The sequence below is a fragment of the Salmo salar genome, chromosome 09 (genome assembly GCF_965601325.2).
Source record: "Salmo salar chromosome 09, fSalSal1, whole genome shotgun sequence".
Classification (NCBI taxonomy): Eukaryota; Metazoa; Chordata; class Actinopteri; order Salmoniformes; family Salmonidae; genus Salmo; species Salmo salar.
In genome coordinates this window covers 20,016,693-20,033,703 of record NC_138299.1, presented here as the reverse complement: position 1 = coordinate 20,033,703, position 17,011 = coordinate 20,016,693, and the positions used below count along the sequence as shown (strand labels likewise).

The 17,011-nt window shown below is 44.3% G+C and overlaps 1 protein-coding gene across 3 annotated transcripts in view; it reads right to left on the bottom strand.

Moving 5' to 3' along the window:
* Positions 1 to 36: 36 nt before the first annotated feature.
* LOC106610864 (pleckstrin homology domain-containing family G member 3) overlaps positions 37 to 17,011 on the bottom strand; it is a 43,816-nt gene continuing 26,841 nt past the window's right edge. For all 3 annotated transcript variants that reach the window (XM_082955649.1, XM_082955651.1, XM_082955650.1), the window contains 13 exons: positions 8,751 to 9,253; positions 5,655 to 5,755; positions 3,239 to 3,308; positions 3,089 to 3,135; positions 2,824 to 2,974; positions 2,427 to 2,558; positions 1,471 to 1,653; positions 1,274 to 1,366; positions 1,109 to 1,195; positions 963 to 996; positions 594 to 701; positions 315 to 347; positions 37 to 141 (listed from right to left, as the gene is read on the bottom strand). In XM_082955649.1, the coding sequence (XP_082811775.1) occupies positions 65 to 141; positions 315 to 347; positions 594 to 701; positions 963 to 996; positions 1,109 to 1,195; positions 1,274 to 1,366; positions 1,471 to 1,653; positions 2,427 to 2,558; positions 2,824 to 2,974; positions 3,089 to 3,135; positions 3,239 to 3,308; positions 5,655 to 5,755; positions 8,751 to 9,253 (1,619 nt within the window). In that variant the 3' untranslated portion in view covers positions 37 to 64. The remainder of the gene's footprint in view (positions 142 to 314; positions 348 to 593; positions 702 to 962; positions 997 to 1,108; positions 1,196 to 1,273; positions 1,367 to 1,470; positions 1,654 to 2,426; positions 2,559 to 2,823; positions 2,975 to 3,088; positions 3,136 to 3,238; positions 3,309 to 5,654; positions 5,756 to 8,750; positions 9,254 to 17,011) is intronic.

Here is a 17,011-nt window from a genome sequence, read left to right as displayed (position 1 = left end):
AAAGAGCTTGAGCATGACAAAGCTTTCAGTAATATGGCCCATCATTTACATCATTATGTGTGAGCTAGGGCAGAGGGGTGTGTGGGGGTGAGAGAGTGGAGTGGGGTGGCTGGCCTTTTGATCTGGCTGTCCAGGGGTCATCTAGGGCAGAATGAAAGTATGGGGTGAATACAGAGACTTGGTACGAGCGACAGAGAACCTGAATCAAAGCAGCAGTGGCTCCAGGTTGCTGTTCATCATGATAATGAACGTCAAAGACCTCTAACAGGCTGTTTAAGCTAATTATTATGAATAACAATTGTTGCCTTTAATACCTTTGGTTGTCCTCACAATCTGTTTCGCTGGTTCTAAATGAAAAAGAATAAAAGACATGGTCGAAGCATAGTGAACATATTTGTGGCTAATATACTGTACTCTCAGACAGATATCACACAAGCAATAAGCTTTTAAGACAAAACGTCTCTTAAATATTTGTATTTTTTTTTTTATCTCAAAATCGTAGCACTGTGGGTAAGTAACTAATCGAGACGGCGTTAGTGTTGTTTTCATAAAACAAAAACATTGTTTTACTATGTCCAGGGGAACTATCTTACCTGATCTCCTGCGTCCGTGCCGTCCTTCTGCAGGGAAGTCTTCAGCCTGGCAGGACACAGCCTTCTTCAGCCTCACAGGGCTGTAACGGTACCTCCCTGATCCTGGGTCTGCACACAGCATCACTACTACTCACTCACTACCAAGCCAGTCAAAGCAATCATTCTCTACTCATCTACAGGGGACACAACAGTTAATAATTGTTCCAAAAGGTTTACAAAGAAGCTAATATATTTCCAGTAAATGAATGGATCTTCTTGCACTCAATGACGGCACTTTATGATGCTTTGGTAACAGCCGCAGCCAGAGATATGGTTAGTGCCTTTACCTTTGATTAATAGCAACCCTATTCATTCATCTGGAATACTCACTGAGAGAATCCTTTTCCAGGATGGCCTCTTTTGCCTGTAAGACAGAAATCAGAAGAAGGCATTAGTAATAAGTTGATGTGAGTGGATGGTGCAAGACTGTAGGATAGTTGACAGAGGTGGAGATGAATCCCTGCTGTTAGGTTTACCTTCTGTGGGACGATGGTGTGGTGGTTCTCTAGAATCAGCCTCCTGATATGACGAGCCCAGAGGCGCTTCTCCTCTACAGTCTTGGCCTGAAACAGACACTTGTCAATTATAGTGAGCTCTTGGAGAACTATTACAAGATGATGTAGTGGTAGAACCACACTCACCTGCACAGTGTGAGGCTGCTTGGGATGCTTGAAGTGGATCACACTGAAGTGCAGGGGGTCCTTGGCACTGTCAAGCAGCATCAGAGTTGAGCACTGAAACCGAACACATACAGAAACATTACACAAACGTTAAACCAACCTGATAAAGCAAGCCCATGCCATTCGGGTTAGACTGGTCGACTGTGCCTGCTCCGTACCGAGATGTGGGTCTTGTAGACGTAGTGCTCTCCTCTCTTCTTGGTGATGAGGAGCATCTTGTCGAAGAGGAACAGCATCCGGGTATTCTTGGCACGTTGTACCTGGAAAGTTCCCTCCAGGACCAGCTCTCCAAATGTAGTGAGGTCAGGGCCCTTCCAGTTGATCAGGAGAGACTGGATCTCCTGCACACACACACACACACACACACACACCCATATGAGCGGTGATTGTATCTAGGTCTCCTAAACATTGGTTGGGTTCACTACACTGGCAAAACTGTACATGAAAGCATGCACAAGGGGTGCAAAGTCAGCATAGAGAACTGTGCGTTTTTGTTGTTGTAACATTAAAAAAACACAGTTAGGCAAGGGAAACCATGGGCAGTGAACTAGCCATCCAATTAAAAGCAGGAATTAAAACAAAACCAAAACGCAGCAGACAAGGTGACCCTGTAGAACCTGGTGGTTCTGTTATCCCAGGGGGCCTGGTGTTTAGGAGTTAAAACATCATTTGATTTATTGGGTCCCTACAAGGCCAATTTCTTTCTAAAGATTTCGGCTTTAGACTATGTCTTAAGGTCGGTGGTGGAAGTTAGAGGTTTATTGCTTTATTGGAACAACAAATACTTTGCAATGAAATCAAAACGTGAATGGCCTCGCTCCATACACAGAGTACATTAAACTCAGCCAGGGAAATACTGTGGAACAGCAGCCTGGAACAGTTTAGGAGGCTGGGTGACTAACAATGCCTTATCAACAAGACCTCCAGCAACACAGTCAAACAGCATACACTTCATTATCTGATAATAAAAACCTCTAGAGAAACATAGCCACCAGAAAATGACCTCAATTAGATGTCATTGCTGCACTACACAATGATGCAGGTACATTATATCACAATAGTGGAAAGGGGTGGGTCAAATTCCCTTCACCCTACCCTGAGTAGCCATACTGACCTGCAGCCTGACAGAGTGCTCGTGTTTCCTCTTCATGTCATTGATGTACCAGGCCACCCCGGTCATGGTGTCGATGGCCTCCTGCACCACCTCATAGCCCTCCTCATCAGGGTCAAAGTGCTTGGCAATCTCCTTTCAGCGAGAGAGGGAAAGGGAGAGCAAACAACCACAGCATGACGAGTCAAGACCTCTGGAGTGGGGTTGATTGTGTTGTTGTAATATGCAATACAATGCTTTGCCATCTTCTTGCTAGGTTAAAGGTTGAATGCAATTTATTTTGCCCTCCTTGTCAAAGGACCCCACAATCAACCCGCAATCGCACAAGGACAATTCTATATAGTTCTCTTAGACCATCTCTACCCATAGTAAAGGTAGTAGGTAGTGAAGACCAGTGTACCTGCAGAAGCAGGTGGTATTTGAGGATCCTCTGGACAGGTTTGAGCAGGTAGGACCCCAGGGGGAGAGAACGCTTGAGAGAGGCCTGGCGATCGCTGAAGAACTTGGCCAGGGTCTTACTCCTCATGCAGTCTGTCAGTGCACCCACAGAGCTAGAACAAAAACACAAGCCAATGGATCGTACAGATGACTATCATTTTTATTTAAACATGTCCATAGAACCACCCAAAGGTTCCAGAAAACCATAAATTATCCCTTCTACTTACTTGGGATAGTTTGTGCAGTACTGCGTGTAGATCTCAAAATCATCACTCTATAAAATAACAAAATGGAGGAAGACCCCACAATCAGATCAATAGCACTAGCTTCCTGATGATAGGTTCAATTCAGTCTGTCTATGAGTGGCCTCCACTTACCTTATCTACGAAGCATCTGGCCACAGCCACAGGGTCATTTTCACACATGTCCAGAGACTGCAGCAGCTCACTGTGGAAGAAGACCGACATACAGACATGCACAGCATCAACTATACAGACATCTGAGGTCTTGTCAGAGACGGCAAGAAGAGGAATTCAGTGTAAACTACAGATAACGGCCAAAATATTGGAAACATTAAATTAAGGATACAAAGTATATTGAAAGCAGCAGCTTCCACACAGGTGTCGTTTCTGAGTTAAGCAATTAACAACCCATCATGGTAGCCCCCAGGATGATAATGCCCCCATCCACAGCGCACGAGTGGTCACTGAATGATTTGATGAGCCTGAAAACGAGGTAAACCATATGCGGACGTCTCAGTCACCAGATCTCAACCCAATTGAACATTTATGGGAGATTCTGGAGCGGCGTCTGAGACAGCGTTTACCACCACCATCAACAAAACACCAAATGATGGAATTTCTCCTGGAAGAATGGTGTCACATCCCTCCAATAGAGTTTCAGACACTTGTAGAATCTATGTCTATGTGCACTGAAGCTGCTCTGGCCAACGCCCTATTAAGACACTTTATGTTGGTGTTTCCTCTATTTTGGCAGTTACCTGTACATTCAGGTACTATGTCAGGTAACATGTTTATGTTTTGCCTGTGGCGATACCCAACTGAATAGAATATGCATGGCTGAATACGTTTGTTCTGGTTAACCTCATTCTGTCCATAGACTCCAGAGAGTCAGGTTTCCCCACACCCGAGTGGACAAAAGGAGAGAGGGGTCACCACTGCAAAACATAAAGGAGTACAAAACCAACACAACATCACCACAAAAAGGTATTTTATGTGGTCACTGGCCACACACATGCCCAATCAAAGAAAATCTAACACCATTCAGCTGCATGGGCTGAACCAAATAATAAAGGAAAAACATACCAATGTGTCAATATGCTCTGAGTACAATGAAACGTCTTTGCTTTTTTGTTTGTTTATTTTTGCCTAAAGATCATGTTCATTAAAATGTTCCAAGACATTCTTTCATCAAGCCATTATGTGGCAGGGAAAGATGGTATGTTTCAGGGGTACAAGCAGAGTGTAGTGTGGTGACCTGACCCTGAAACGGGGGCAGTGTGTCACTGTGGGTCAGACCAGTACTGTAGTGGGAACTTTAAATCACAACATGACCCAGAGACCGTCACTAGTTAGTCACACACACATCTCTAAACTGAATGACAAGTCTAGGACCGTCTGAAAACCCTGTGTATGACAATGAACTGTCTGCATGAGACCGTCAGTCTCCAATACAATACAGATAACAGAATGCCATTCCATGTCTATGCAGAGGTTCGTACAGTTTCTGCTTGAATGAATCTGTCCTCAATCACCTTGGGAGAGTGCATCAGTGTTGCACATGTTTTCAAACCAGTGCTTTAGAAGTACGCTTGCCTCTTGCGCATCAGTAATTCGCTCCCCCTGGGCACTTCCTGCTAATTGGCACGACTCAGTCACAGCGTTTAGCCGAGATGATGCATAGTGTGCAGTGTCTCGATCAGACAACATCCTAATAATCCATTCTAACAGACACACTTCATTTACTTTCTAAAGGACTCTAATACAAAAGCAAACTTCCCACTCCAGTGTAAACACATCGTATATTGATTCTGTACGAGAGTCAGGGGGACGTGTATGAAAACTCCCCCTGCTGTAGATGAAACAACAAACACTAATCAAAACCTCTATTTTAGAAGTCTACACTGGTAGAAATTGCATTCGAAAAGGCATCGGAACCTTTTTTCACCATTTGGTTTCTATGGCATTACACTATGTTTGGGAAGCGTGAGAGGAGGAACCTGACAGAGCATAGGGATGTTTGTGGCTCTTCTCTTTTGGCATGAGACTTAGTGAGCATATGCCGACATGATACGTTTGCATAGACAACATATGTTGTTGTTCGGATGATCCTATCGGGTGCACAGAGTGGGTGACGGTCCTGATAACATCTGCAGCAGAGTAGACACATACAGCCATAATGTCATTTGTCTAATGCGTAACTGATCCCAATCTGCTGTGTTCTGGGCCAATCTGTGTGTTTGGTGTTGGTTAGCCATCTTTTTCCTCTATCGGTCTAAATCTGTTTTGAGGTCAAAAACTCTCCACAGCCATATAAAACAGAGCTCTTGCCAGGAAGCCTTTGAATCCATCTCTGTCAAAACAGCATTCCACTAAAATGGCAATGTCTTCCCAATGTATGCTCCAAGTTGAGTGTAATGAGTGTTAAACGTGTACCAGGTTGTTTTTGTGAAGACGGTCTGTAAAAAGAAAATGCATACATGCAGTTACAGTTCATTTGCCTTGTCATTTTGGGAGAACACGGGGCGTTGACAGACAGGTGTCTGAGCCTTACCTGTTAAACTCATAGATGTCCTCTATATTCCCAAACAAGGAAGAAACCTGGTCTGGTTGGATGGGAAGGTTGTCCATGTCTATGATGTGGGCCAGGTAATCCTAAATAAACAAGACTGTGGTTATACTGCAGGTTCAATTTGCCCTATGAAAAACCAAATATCCTGTGTGTGTGTGTTGTGTACATTTTCAGTCTAAACTGCAATTTCAGATTATTTCCAGTAGAGGGAGCTTGTGTATAGAGAAAGTTTAACATGCGCCTGCTGTTGGCTCGTGGTGGATTCTGCTTCAACGTTTCAGTTTATTGCACATCCTGTTTGCACTTTCTATGACCAGGCTAAAAAAGACCACATAGGACGATGCCCATCTGCAGTCCATTACAACAACACTGTATGACTCAGGATCAATGTGTTCAAATCCAAGTGGTTCTGATGTAATGTTTCAAATGGTCCTTTTAAGGATTTATTCCTTGTTACTGGAGGGTAGTTTGACCCTCTGGCAGTAGTTCTGTAAAACTCAGTCCATCAGACCAGCACACAGTGTTCTCCTCCCAAGGCCCCTCTCCCATCTGGCTGCAGGACTACTCTGGAGTAGATATTAATATAACTGAAACAGAGGAACATTAGTCAGAGTAGATGCTAGGAATGGCTGAAGCTTCTCCTCTCACCCAGTTACACACTGATGCTCCTTATAGAAACACACCAAATACAGACAACTACATAACTCAACTGTCTTGCAAGCAGACACGCACTCGCAGAAGAAAATCACAAACAGTGTTCAACTGTTCGTATACGCAAACACACGTGGGCACACAGACCCCGAGCCCCGTCAGTGCAGAGTGAAGCAGTCATCCCTTCTCACCACACACTGAACTAAACCAGTTCATAGTGGAAGCATTCCCGTCCAGTGACAGCAATGCTGATTGGCATTCAGCAGGGAGTCTCACAGTCCCAGTCTTGAGCACCACTAACGCCAAGCCACACAGAGGCCTCCTACTGACCACACACACAGCCTGGGAACATATGTACAGCCTGCTGTCAGAACAACGTTAGGTCTAGGCTTGTGGTTATGGGTGGATGACCCATAAAAGGGTAGTGCACGCTAGGGGGAGGGGAAGAGGCATTTAGAGTGACATCTGGGCAGTCATAAGTGGCACATGTAATGAAATAGAGATGACCTAGTGAGAAATGATGGGAGGAAGACTATGGAAGCTAGCAGTACTCCAAACAGAGAGATTTTGACCCTCAGCATATCTGTTGAGGTGGAAGTGGAGGTGCGATTCCACCTGTGTCACACAGCTGTTCTAAGAGCTTTCTGCTTTCCCCAGATGTGGCGCGGAGAGGCATGTTCCTGGATAGTGTCTGCTCTCCGCCAGATGAACTAACAGCTTCCCGGGTGTAGTGACAGTAGCAGGACAAACAGATGCATCAAACACGTCACTGAAATGCCAAGCTTCACATCCTGGAAAAGGAGATCCGGTACTGAAACTTGCATGACAAGATGCCACTGCAGAGCAAGTCATTGAAATGCTGAACTTAGATTTGCGATTGTTCAAAGAGTTTCCCCCACCACAACAGTATGTTTTGGTACGAGCGTTAAGTATGTTACGTTGCTACTCTGCTATGTTTCTTCAGTTGGCATTGTGATGGCTGTGTTTTTGTTGGCTGTTGCCTGTAAGGGGCCGGAAAGCTCCGTATCCTAGTTCAGGGTGCAATGAAGCAGGCAGCTAGGCAGGGCTAGTTGGAAGTCCTGAGGCAGTGCTCTCAAGCCACCATCCCTCCTGCCGGTACTAATCCAAATAGAAGAATTACCCCAACCTTAGGGGGCCAATAGGTGAGGCTGATCTGCACAGTTGGTAGTTTTCAGACTACTAAGCCAGCAGCCATGATAAGAGGCCAGTTGACTTGACTGCGGAGTGGAAGAATCATCTCTGTCCCATTTCCCACAAGCAGGAGATGACGTTAGAAGCATCCGTTAATATACATGACCAAGCTCATCAGGGGAGAGGTTCTGCCTTGAAAGAGGTGCTTTGTGTCCTAGTCCTGATTCTGCTTTAGAACTCAAGACCTGAGAAGATAACGAGATCCAAGTTTCAGAGCTGTATGCATTCACAGTAATGTAAACAGAGTGCATTACATACATCAGTTTAAAAACGTATCAGCCACTTTACAATCCTAATCCGCTGGTTTTACAGGCTATGGTATTTTCTATGCGATTATGAAAATGCAGTGGTGCAAAGCACTTAAGTAAGAATACTTTAAAGTACTACTTAAGTGTGTTTTTTGGGGGCATTTGACAACTTTTACTTCACTGTATTCCTAAAGAAAATAATGTACTTTATACATTTTGAATGCTTAGCAGGACAGGAAAATGGTCCAATTCACACACTTATCAAGAGATCACCCCTACTCACTAAACAAAAATGCTTTGTTTGTAAATAATCTCTGCATGCTATCGTGTGCCCCTGGCTATCCGTAAATAAAAAAAACAAGAAATTTGTACCGTCTGGTTTGTTTAATATAAGCAGTTCGAAATTTACACTTTTACTTTGGATACTTAAATATATTTTTGCAATTACATTTACTTTTGATAGTTAAGGATATTTAAAACCAAATACTTTTAAACTTTTACTCAAGTAGTATTTTACTGGATGACTTTCACTTCAGTAATATTTTATTAAGGTATCTTTACTTTGACAATTGGGTACTTTTTCCACCACTGTGAAAATGCCAGTTACAAAATACGCAGGGAACTGTTTCACCAGGAAATCAAACTACATCCTGGTAAAACAATCAACCCCAGAAGATTTTATAGGTACCAGACACATGTGGCTACAAGGCAAGCAGTCACTTGGAAAATGGAGAACCTTATTTGCTCTCCCATTGCTTAGTCTCTGGCTAACTCCAGTAAATCAGCTCCATATTAGGGAGGTACAGACATTAAGTCATTGCTACATACCATTCCAAGAGAAACACACTGAAATACCTATTAACTTACACTATATCATATGGCCTATAGTGAAAACACTATTGCATAGATTCAGGGTCAAGCCTCAGTCCTATTAACTAGAACCGAATGGACGCTCAAGGCGACTCACCTCCACGATGCTGCGAAGGTCCCTGACATACATGCGCTCCGTCTCAATGATCTCCATGACCACACGGTCCACGTAGCTGAGCTTGGGGTTGGGCGCCATGGCATCAGTGGCAAAGGGTGAGGTTGGGGTCGGAGGTGCAAAAGCTCTCCTGTTGGAGGTGTTTGACTGGGACCTGGTCTGACTGTGGCCCCGCCACTGGTCTCTGGTCCCCCCCTGGCTGAGGCCCTGCAGCTGGGCCTGTGGTTGCTCCCTGGCTCCCTTTGCAGGGCTGAGCTCCAGGTCAATGTCCTCTCTACTGGGGGGAGGTGGTGTGGAGGAGGGGAGGGCCGTAGTACTGCCGTAGAGGCTCTGGCTGTCCCTGGAGGAGTCTGAGGACAGCGTGGACACCAGGCTCACTGGACGCTTAGCCTCTCCCTCCGAAGGGTCAGCACACAGCTGGCTGTAGCCGTCTGGTCGCTCATGACAACCACTGACAGAGACGGCAGAGTACAACCGAGGAGATTCTGATAGAGAAGAGAGAAAGGCGAGTTAGTATGCAGGGTTCATGGGCAGAAAATAGATCAACAAGATTGTTATCGGGACCTTACAATACATTTTAGATCCATTGAATCAAATACTGTACTCAGATGAGTGATTAATGATCCATGACATTATGAACCCGGTGTCCAGCCTTCCAGCCTGAGGACGAGTGCTTTACTGTGAAGGGGATTTCTCAAATCATTACTGACTTGCCCCAGTTACAGCGCTCCACATTCTCTGGAAAACCCAGCCATTTCCTCCACCCTCCCTGACTGGTAGTGGCTTAGAAAAAAAATGGAGGAAAAACAGATCGGGAGAAAATAGGGGAGTGGGAACCAGAGTCTTGTTTATGGAGCCATTTCTCAAATCAAGAAAAATTGAATTCATATTCAGTTTCACATCCTTCCGGTCCGGATTGGGAATGTTCCCCACAAACTTTCCCCAAATACATGAAGTCACTGTGGTTTATTTCAGAAAGTATTAGGAAGGTAAAAAGGTCAAAATGCATTTTGCACCATTTAAAACTACATGATATTCTCGCCACTGAACTTGAAAGCAATAAACTGAGCCGTCTGGAGAACAAACCCCTGATTGGTCACAGCAGTGACTGGGCCAGGGATGTTGCCAAGTGAGGACAGAGAGATGGCGCTAATACAGACTTATTTCATGGAGTCAACTGCGTTAACAAATTCTTTATGAAATTCGATAAGGCAGTCATAAAATATGCTTCATTAGCAGACATCCCACATCTTATAAACATGGATCTGGCACTAGGCACTGTGGGCAGCAGGCCATTTGACTGGAGATGTGATCCGTTACCAATGACCACAATGACTTCAGAACTGAGGGAGGCCCTTTCTATATAGTAAGGATGGTATTACAAAAGTGATATACTTTAACATTTCTGAAGCTTTCACCTTTGAGGTATAATAAATGTAGAAAAAAAAAATATTAGAAAGTATTGGAGATGAAAGAAGAGCTCTTTGAGGTCATAAGTCAATTTGTGGAATCAACATATACAGGAAACAAAAAACAAGTGTCTCTCCCTCTACATAGGTTATATATAGACAGTCAGCTGTGAACTCTGGTGAATCACACTGTCACTGTAGGAGTGAGTGAGGAGCAAACACACAGGTTTCTACACAAGCCGCCTGCCTTCCTCCTCCTGGCATCCTCCTCAAGTTTCCATGAATCAGGGGTGAGCTCATCAGGCCTAGAATGCTGGTACAGTCATTCTGTGCTACACGCCAGCCTCTACAATCTACCGCAGGGCTCGTCTACAACACCAGACTCAAGCATGCCAAGTCTCAGAGGAAGCAGGGGATGAGCATGCAACCAAGGGTTGACCTTGACCACTTCATAAAAGCTGTTTAGAGTAGTTACAAAACCATGAAATACACTGCTCAAAAAAATAAAGGGAACACTAAAATAACACATTCTAGATCTGAATGAATGAAATAATCTTATTAAAAACTTTTTTCTTTACATAGTTAAATGTGCTGACAACAAAATCACAAAAATAATCAATGGAAATCCAATTTATCAACCCATGGAGGTCTGGATTTGGAGTCACACTCAAAATTAAAGTGGAAAACCACACTACAGGCTGATCCAACTTTGATGTAATGTCCTTAAAACAAGTCAAAATGAGGCTCAGTAGTGTGTGTGTGGCCTCCACGTGCCTGTATGACCTCCCTACAACGCCTGGGCATGCTCCTGATGAGGTGGCGGATGGTCTCCTGAGGAATCTCCTCCCAGACCTGGACTAAAGCATCCGCCAACTCCTGGACAGTCTGTGGTGCAACGTGGCGTTGGTGGATGGAGCGAGACCTGATGTCACAGATGTGCTCAATTGGATTCAGGTCTGGGGAACGGGCGGGCCAGTCCATAGCATCAATGCCTTCCTCTTGCAGGAACTGCTGACACACTCCAGCCACATGAGGTCTAGCATTGTCTTGCATTAGGAGGAACCCAGGGCCAACCGCACCAGCATATGGTCTCACAAGGGGTCTGAGGATCTCATCTCGGTACATAATGGCAGTCAGGCTACCTCTGGCGAGCACATGGAGGGCTGTGCGGCCCCCCAAAGAAATGCCACCCCACACCATGACTGACCCACCGCCAAACTGGTCATGCTGGAGGATGTTGCAGGCAGCAGAACGTTCTCCACGGCGTCTCCAGACTCTGTCACATGTGCTCAGTGTGAACCTGCTTTCATCTGTGAAGAGCACAGGGCGCCAGTGGCGAATTTGCCAATCTTGGTGTTCTCTGGCAAATGCCAAACGTCCTGCACGGTGTTGGGCTGTAAGCACAACCCCCACCTGTGGACGTCGGGCCCTCATACCACCCTCATGGAGTCTGTTTCTGACCGTTTGAGCAGACACATGCACATTTGTGGCCTGCTGGAGGTCATTTTGCAGGGCTCTGGCAGTGCTCCTCCTGCTCCTCCTTGCACAAAGGCGGAGGTAGCGGTCCTGCTGCTGAGTTGTTGCCCTCCTACGGCCTCCTCCACGTCTCCTTATGTACTGGCCTGTCTCCTGGTAGCGCCTCCATGCTCTGGACACTACGCTGACAGACACAGCAAACCTTCTTGCCACAGCTCGCATTGATGTGCCATCCTGGATGAGCTGCACTACCTGAGCCACTTGTGTGGGTTGTAGACTCCGTCTCATGCTACCACTAGAGTGAAAGCACCACCAGCATTCAAAAGTGACCAAAACATCAGCCAGGAAGCATAGGAACTGAGAAGTGGTCGGCATCACCTGCAGAACCACTCCTTTATTGGGGGTGGTTGCAATCAGTGTTGCTTCCTAAGTGGACAGTTTGATTTCACAGAAGTGTGATTGACTTGGAGTTACATTGTGTTGTTTAAGTGTTCCCTTTATTTTTTTGAGCAGTATAGTACTACTTACAGGGAGTAATAGTACAGTAGGCTGTTGAACTCAGACCACTAGGAGTTTCTGCTGTAGTATCTACTCAGACAGAAGCTCCTCCTTTCCCCATTTACTTTGGGCTGGGAAAATGACTACCTCGCCTGCTCTAAGAGCCAGCCTCCAAGGCCTCCCTCCCGCTCTCCCTCCCTATCACCGCTGTGCTGACGTCAATGCCCAGACTGTCATGACTGGAAGAGTAATGACAGTCCAAACATCTCCCGGTCTAATAACAAACCCTAATGAGTCTCCAAGCCACTCAGTTCTACAAGTGGAGCGCAAATGATATGCCCGGTCCTAGGCTAATTCAATCTCTACACAGTACGTTTCTCTACAGAATTATTAAATAATGGTGACTCAACATTAGGATCATCAACATCATGACAAGCCATGGCAGTAAGATGGGCCATAAAATAAATCAAAATGATGTAAGAGATGGGGAAGGTAGGAACCAGAGTTTCTGAAGGTCTAGGGCATTAGTACCGGGACCAGGGATAATAGAGAAAGCCAGCAACAGTAAACTAACTGTACCACCTAGGGCTGTGGCAGTCATGAAATTATCAACCGCTGATTGTCAGGCAAAATAACCGCCGGTCTGACGGTAATTGACCGTTAATTAACAAACGTTTAGCATTTCCTGGCTTCCACACGTAGCCTACAAGCCACTGATGCAGACCTTTGGAACACCTACATTTTAAAAAGTCAAATAAAGCCATGTAATATAGCCTACACCTTCACAATAAATCCATGATTTATTTTAGACAGGTCTAAAGAAGCATGATATGAAGAAAATGTAGTCCATTTCAGAAGAACATACTCTGAGTGGTCCTTATGTTAGGTCCTGATCTGGCTATGCCAAATGACTGTGGGCTACACTAGTTCATTAAGCAGACGAAGAATTCCATGGCATTATTTTATAGTATGAAGAATACAATTGAACATATCCTTTATGCTTAATTTAGAGCCATTTATGCAACTTAAGTTGTGATACAAACGTTGGGCTATATGTTTAGATGTTTAATACATTCTAAGGCTGCATGATGCGACTAATGATGATTTGAAAAAAAAAAAAGACATGTGAAGCATGAGCTCTGCTTTGTTTCTTGCATAGGCTGCACAGACTTGACAATGCCTTGAATTTCCCGACAGCATACCCCTAGTGTGGCCGTAATGCCCTTAAAAAAAAAAAAAAAAAAAAAAAAAAACCTTTTGCGGCCAGTAGCCGTTGTGCCCTTGGGCTGAATATAATAATTCCCTTCTCTTGGCTGCATGTTCCGAAGAATCTCTCACATCTCAATTCTTATTAGCCAATGCCCGTCACCTGATCGGGTTCTTCTCACAGGCATCCATCACTACTTCGATGTAGGCTACAAGTGAAGACAGACAGACGCAACTGCACGCGTCCTTATTTAATTCCGAGACGCATATTGAAGATGTTAGAAGAACTGTCCACAAGATGAGTAGGCCTAACGAACAGCAAAAGCACTAGCCTATTTCAATCTACTATTCCCCCATAGTACAAAAGTTGACTTATTCCATTGGTCAATTGGCCTGTGCGAGAAATAAATATTTCAAACATACTCTGGGACAGTTGTGCGATGCGATAGAGCCCAAATTATACAGCCACTCGCATCCATTTAAATCTTTTTTTTTTAAAGCAATGAGGCTGATGCAACAGATCAGAACATTTAGCTTCATTTTGATCAACTATTAGGCCATTTCTTCACATTATAAGCGTAGCAATGCGTACACGACAGTAGACTATAAGGGCGAATGTTCCAAAATGCAATCATTTAGCGAGAAAACACCATTCTCAAAAGTTACCACAAATGCGATTATGCAAGTAAAATTATCTTCCAAACGTGAAACTCACGCACCACCTATATATGCCGGTTAGGCTCTTCACCGGTTGTAAAGTAGATTAATGTGCTTAATTTGAAGAAGTTATTTGGCCACTTTAGTTGTGATACAAACCTTATCAAAACATATTGGCATACGGGCTAGGCTACATGAGGTGTGGGACTATGATTTGAAAAAGTCGTAAAAAAAAAAAAAAAGGCATGAGCTGTCTGCCTTACTGCACACAACCTGGGCATCATTCACAAGTGATAATACATCATTCACAAGTGATAATACATCATTCACAAGTGATAATACATCATTCACAAGTGATAATACATCATTCACAAGTGATAGGCTAATATTATCACCCATCAGACTATTCTTGATTTAATCTCGTCTTTACCTATACTAATTAATATATGTGTGAAATTAGTTTTGATTTAGAATGAAGCATTATCATGCACCAGGGGCAAAAATATACATATCATCTATGCACTTAAATAGCAAATGGAGGACGCTTTTCCCGTGGTTCATTTTCATGCCAGCCAGGTAGGCTATACTCCTGTTGTAAAGCCAAGCAATGTGCTTAAATATTAGGAAAGTTGAGAAATAAATATAGTAAGCCGATGGGATCCTCTTTTTAATGGCCTCCATCACTCTGTTTTCTCACGCAGGCGTAGCCTATAGAAATGTTGCGCAACATGAGCGCTCATTAAGTGTTTGCCTTGATTTTTGATCGATCTGCATTGACTTCAGAGTGATTAGAGGGACAATAGAGTGCTGAGTACCAGGCAGTTAGCAAGTTTGGTAGGTTACTAATGACCATCAGCAGCATCAGAGCTTAGAGAAGCTTAGTTACATTGACTAAACAGACTTAACATGAAATAAGAATTTAAATTCATAAGACATGGCCACATATGGAATTATTAACACATACCAACTACACTACAGCCTCTGAATGAGTGTCTTAATTATTTTGTCAGCAAACTTATTCAATGATCTCTTACATTAAAGCATATTTGATGGAAAAAAAATTGAAATTGACTGCGGTCATGTCTCCGCCGGTGTGGCGGTAATACGGTCACTAACTGCCCTAGTACCACCAATCTTCTCTCTTTCCCTGCTCGGAGTACCCACTGAAAATATAAGGTAGTCTATGAGGTTCTCCGTACGATTCATTCAACCACACACGTAGTAGCTTTGTTGTAGCAGGCAATGCTAAGGAATGCAAATTAAAAGCCCTGGTAAACATGTGGGTCTGGAAATAAGGTAAGCGCTAAGTTAGCAAGCCTACTGTGATGCAGGGCAGTGTTTCCTGCCTGTTTGGCCCTGTCCAGGGGTATCATCGGATGGGGCCACAGTGTCTTCTGATCCCTCCTGTCTCAGCCTCCAGTATTTATGCTGCAGTAGTTTATGTGTCGGGGGGCTAGGGTCAGTCTGTTACATCTGGAGTATTTCTCGTGTCTTATCCGGTGTCCTGTGTGAATTTAAATATGCTCCCTCTAATTCTCTCTTTCTCTCGGAGGACCTGAGCCCTAGGACCATGCCTCAGGACTACCTGGTATGATGACTCCTTGCTGTCCCCAGTCCACCTGGCCGTGCTGCTGCTCCAGTTTCAACTGTTCTGCCTGCGGCTATGGAACCCTGACCTGTTCACCGGACGTGCTTGTTGCACCCTCGACAACTACTATGATTATTATTATTAGACCATGCTGGTCATTTATGAACATTTTAACATTTTAACATCTTGACCATGTTCTGTTATAATATCCACCCTGCACAGCCAGAAGAGGACTGGCCACCCCTCATAGCCTGGTTCCTCTCTAGGTTTCTTCCTAGGTTTTTGGCCTTTCTAGGGAGTTTTTCCCTAGGGAGTTTTTCCTAGCCACCGTGCTTCTTTCACATGCTTTGCTTGCTGTTTGGGGTTTTAGGCTGGGTTTCTGTACAGCACTTTGAGATATCAGCTGATGTACGAAGGGCTATATAAAAAACAAACATTTAGTACTGATTCCAGAGGCTCAACGCATCTTCCCTGGCACAGGCCTGCCTGCACATCGCGCTGCCATGACCAATAAACCTCCACACTGGGTGATACAACTGATTCCACCCCCACACTGCCATACACCAAACACCTGTCCCTTCACTAACAGAGAAACAAGACAAATATGTTAGTAAACACGGCCCTACAGATGTTCAGAGGAGATACCTCACAATTCTGAGCACACACACACCGATTTGACTTAATCCGAATACAGGTGGTGACCAGATGTCATCCCTCATAAAAAGTGTTTACAATGAGAAACCTAATTTAGTTCCAGTAATACTTTAGCATATTATAGCAACAATTCTCCTGAGATACAGACTCAGCTGGGGATCCTTGAACAGCCAATTTACAGGCCCTGGCTGAGCCAATAGCTGCAGGTAAATAACTGCTCTGGGACCTGTTAATACTCAGAAGGGGAGAAGTGTGTGGGAAGATGCCCCGAGTGTAGTTTAATGTGATGCATGTGGTCCTGACAGAACTGTAGGTTATTGAGCTGAGGTATTCAAAGCATAACATCTTCAGACAGATGTGTATATTCTTCTTTCAGTGTCAGAACGAACCACTCATTTCCTCACTCACTCACTGTTAAGTGTTCCTCCGCAGCTTTTGATGCAGGAGATATTTAGAAAATGTACAGTATGCACATCCATCACAGGACAACCAACACATCATGACAAAGCAACAGCTGATTTTTCATAGGGGGTTTATCATCTTCACCATTGAGACTTCATACACAACACTCAGATACTTTCACATAGAGTATTCAAAGCTCTGTGTAAATATTTGGAGGCAGATTTGCAAGAAGATTTACATGTGTTGACCTCCCTGCGGCCTGTTCTCAGTTGGATGGTCTGCAGGTTCCGGCTTTTAAAGACTTCTATAGGGATAGCATACATAGTAGCCTGCTTTATATCAACAATATTATT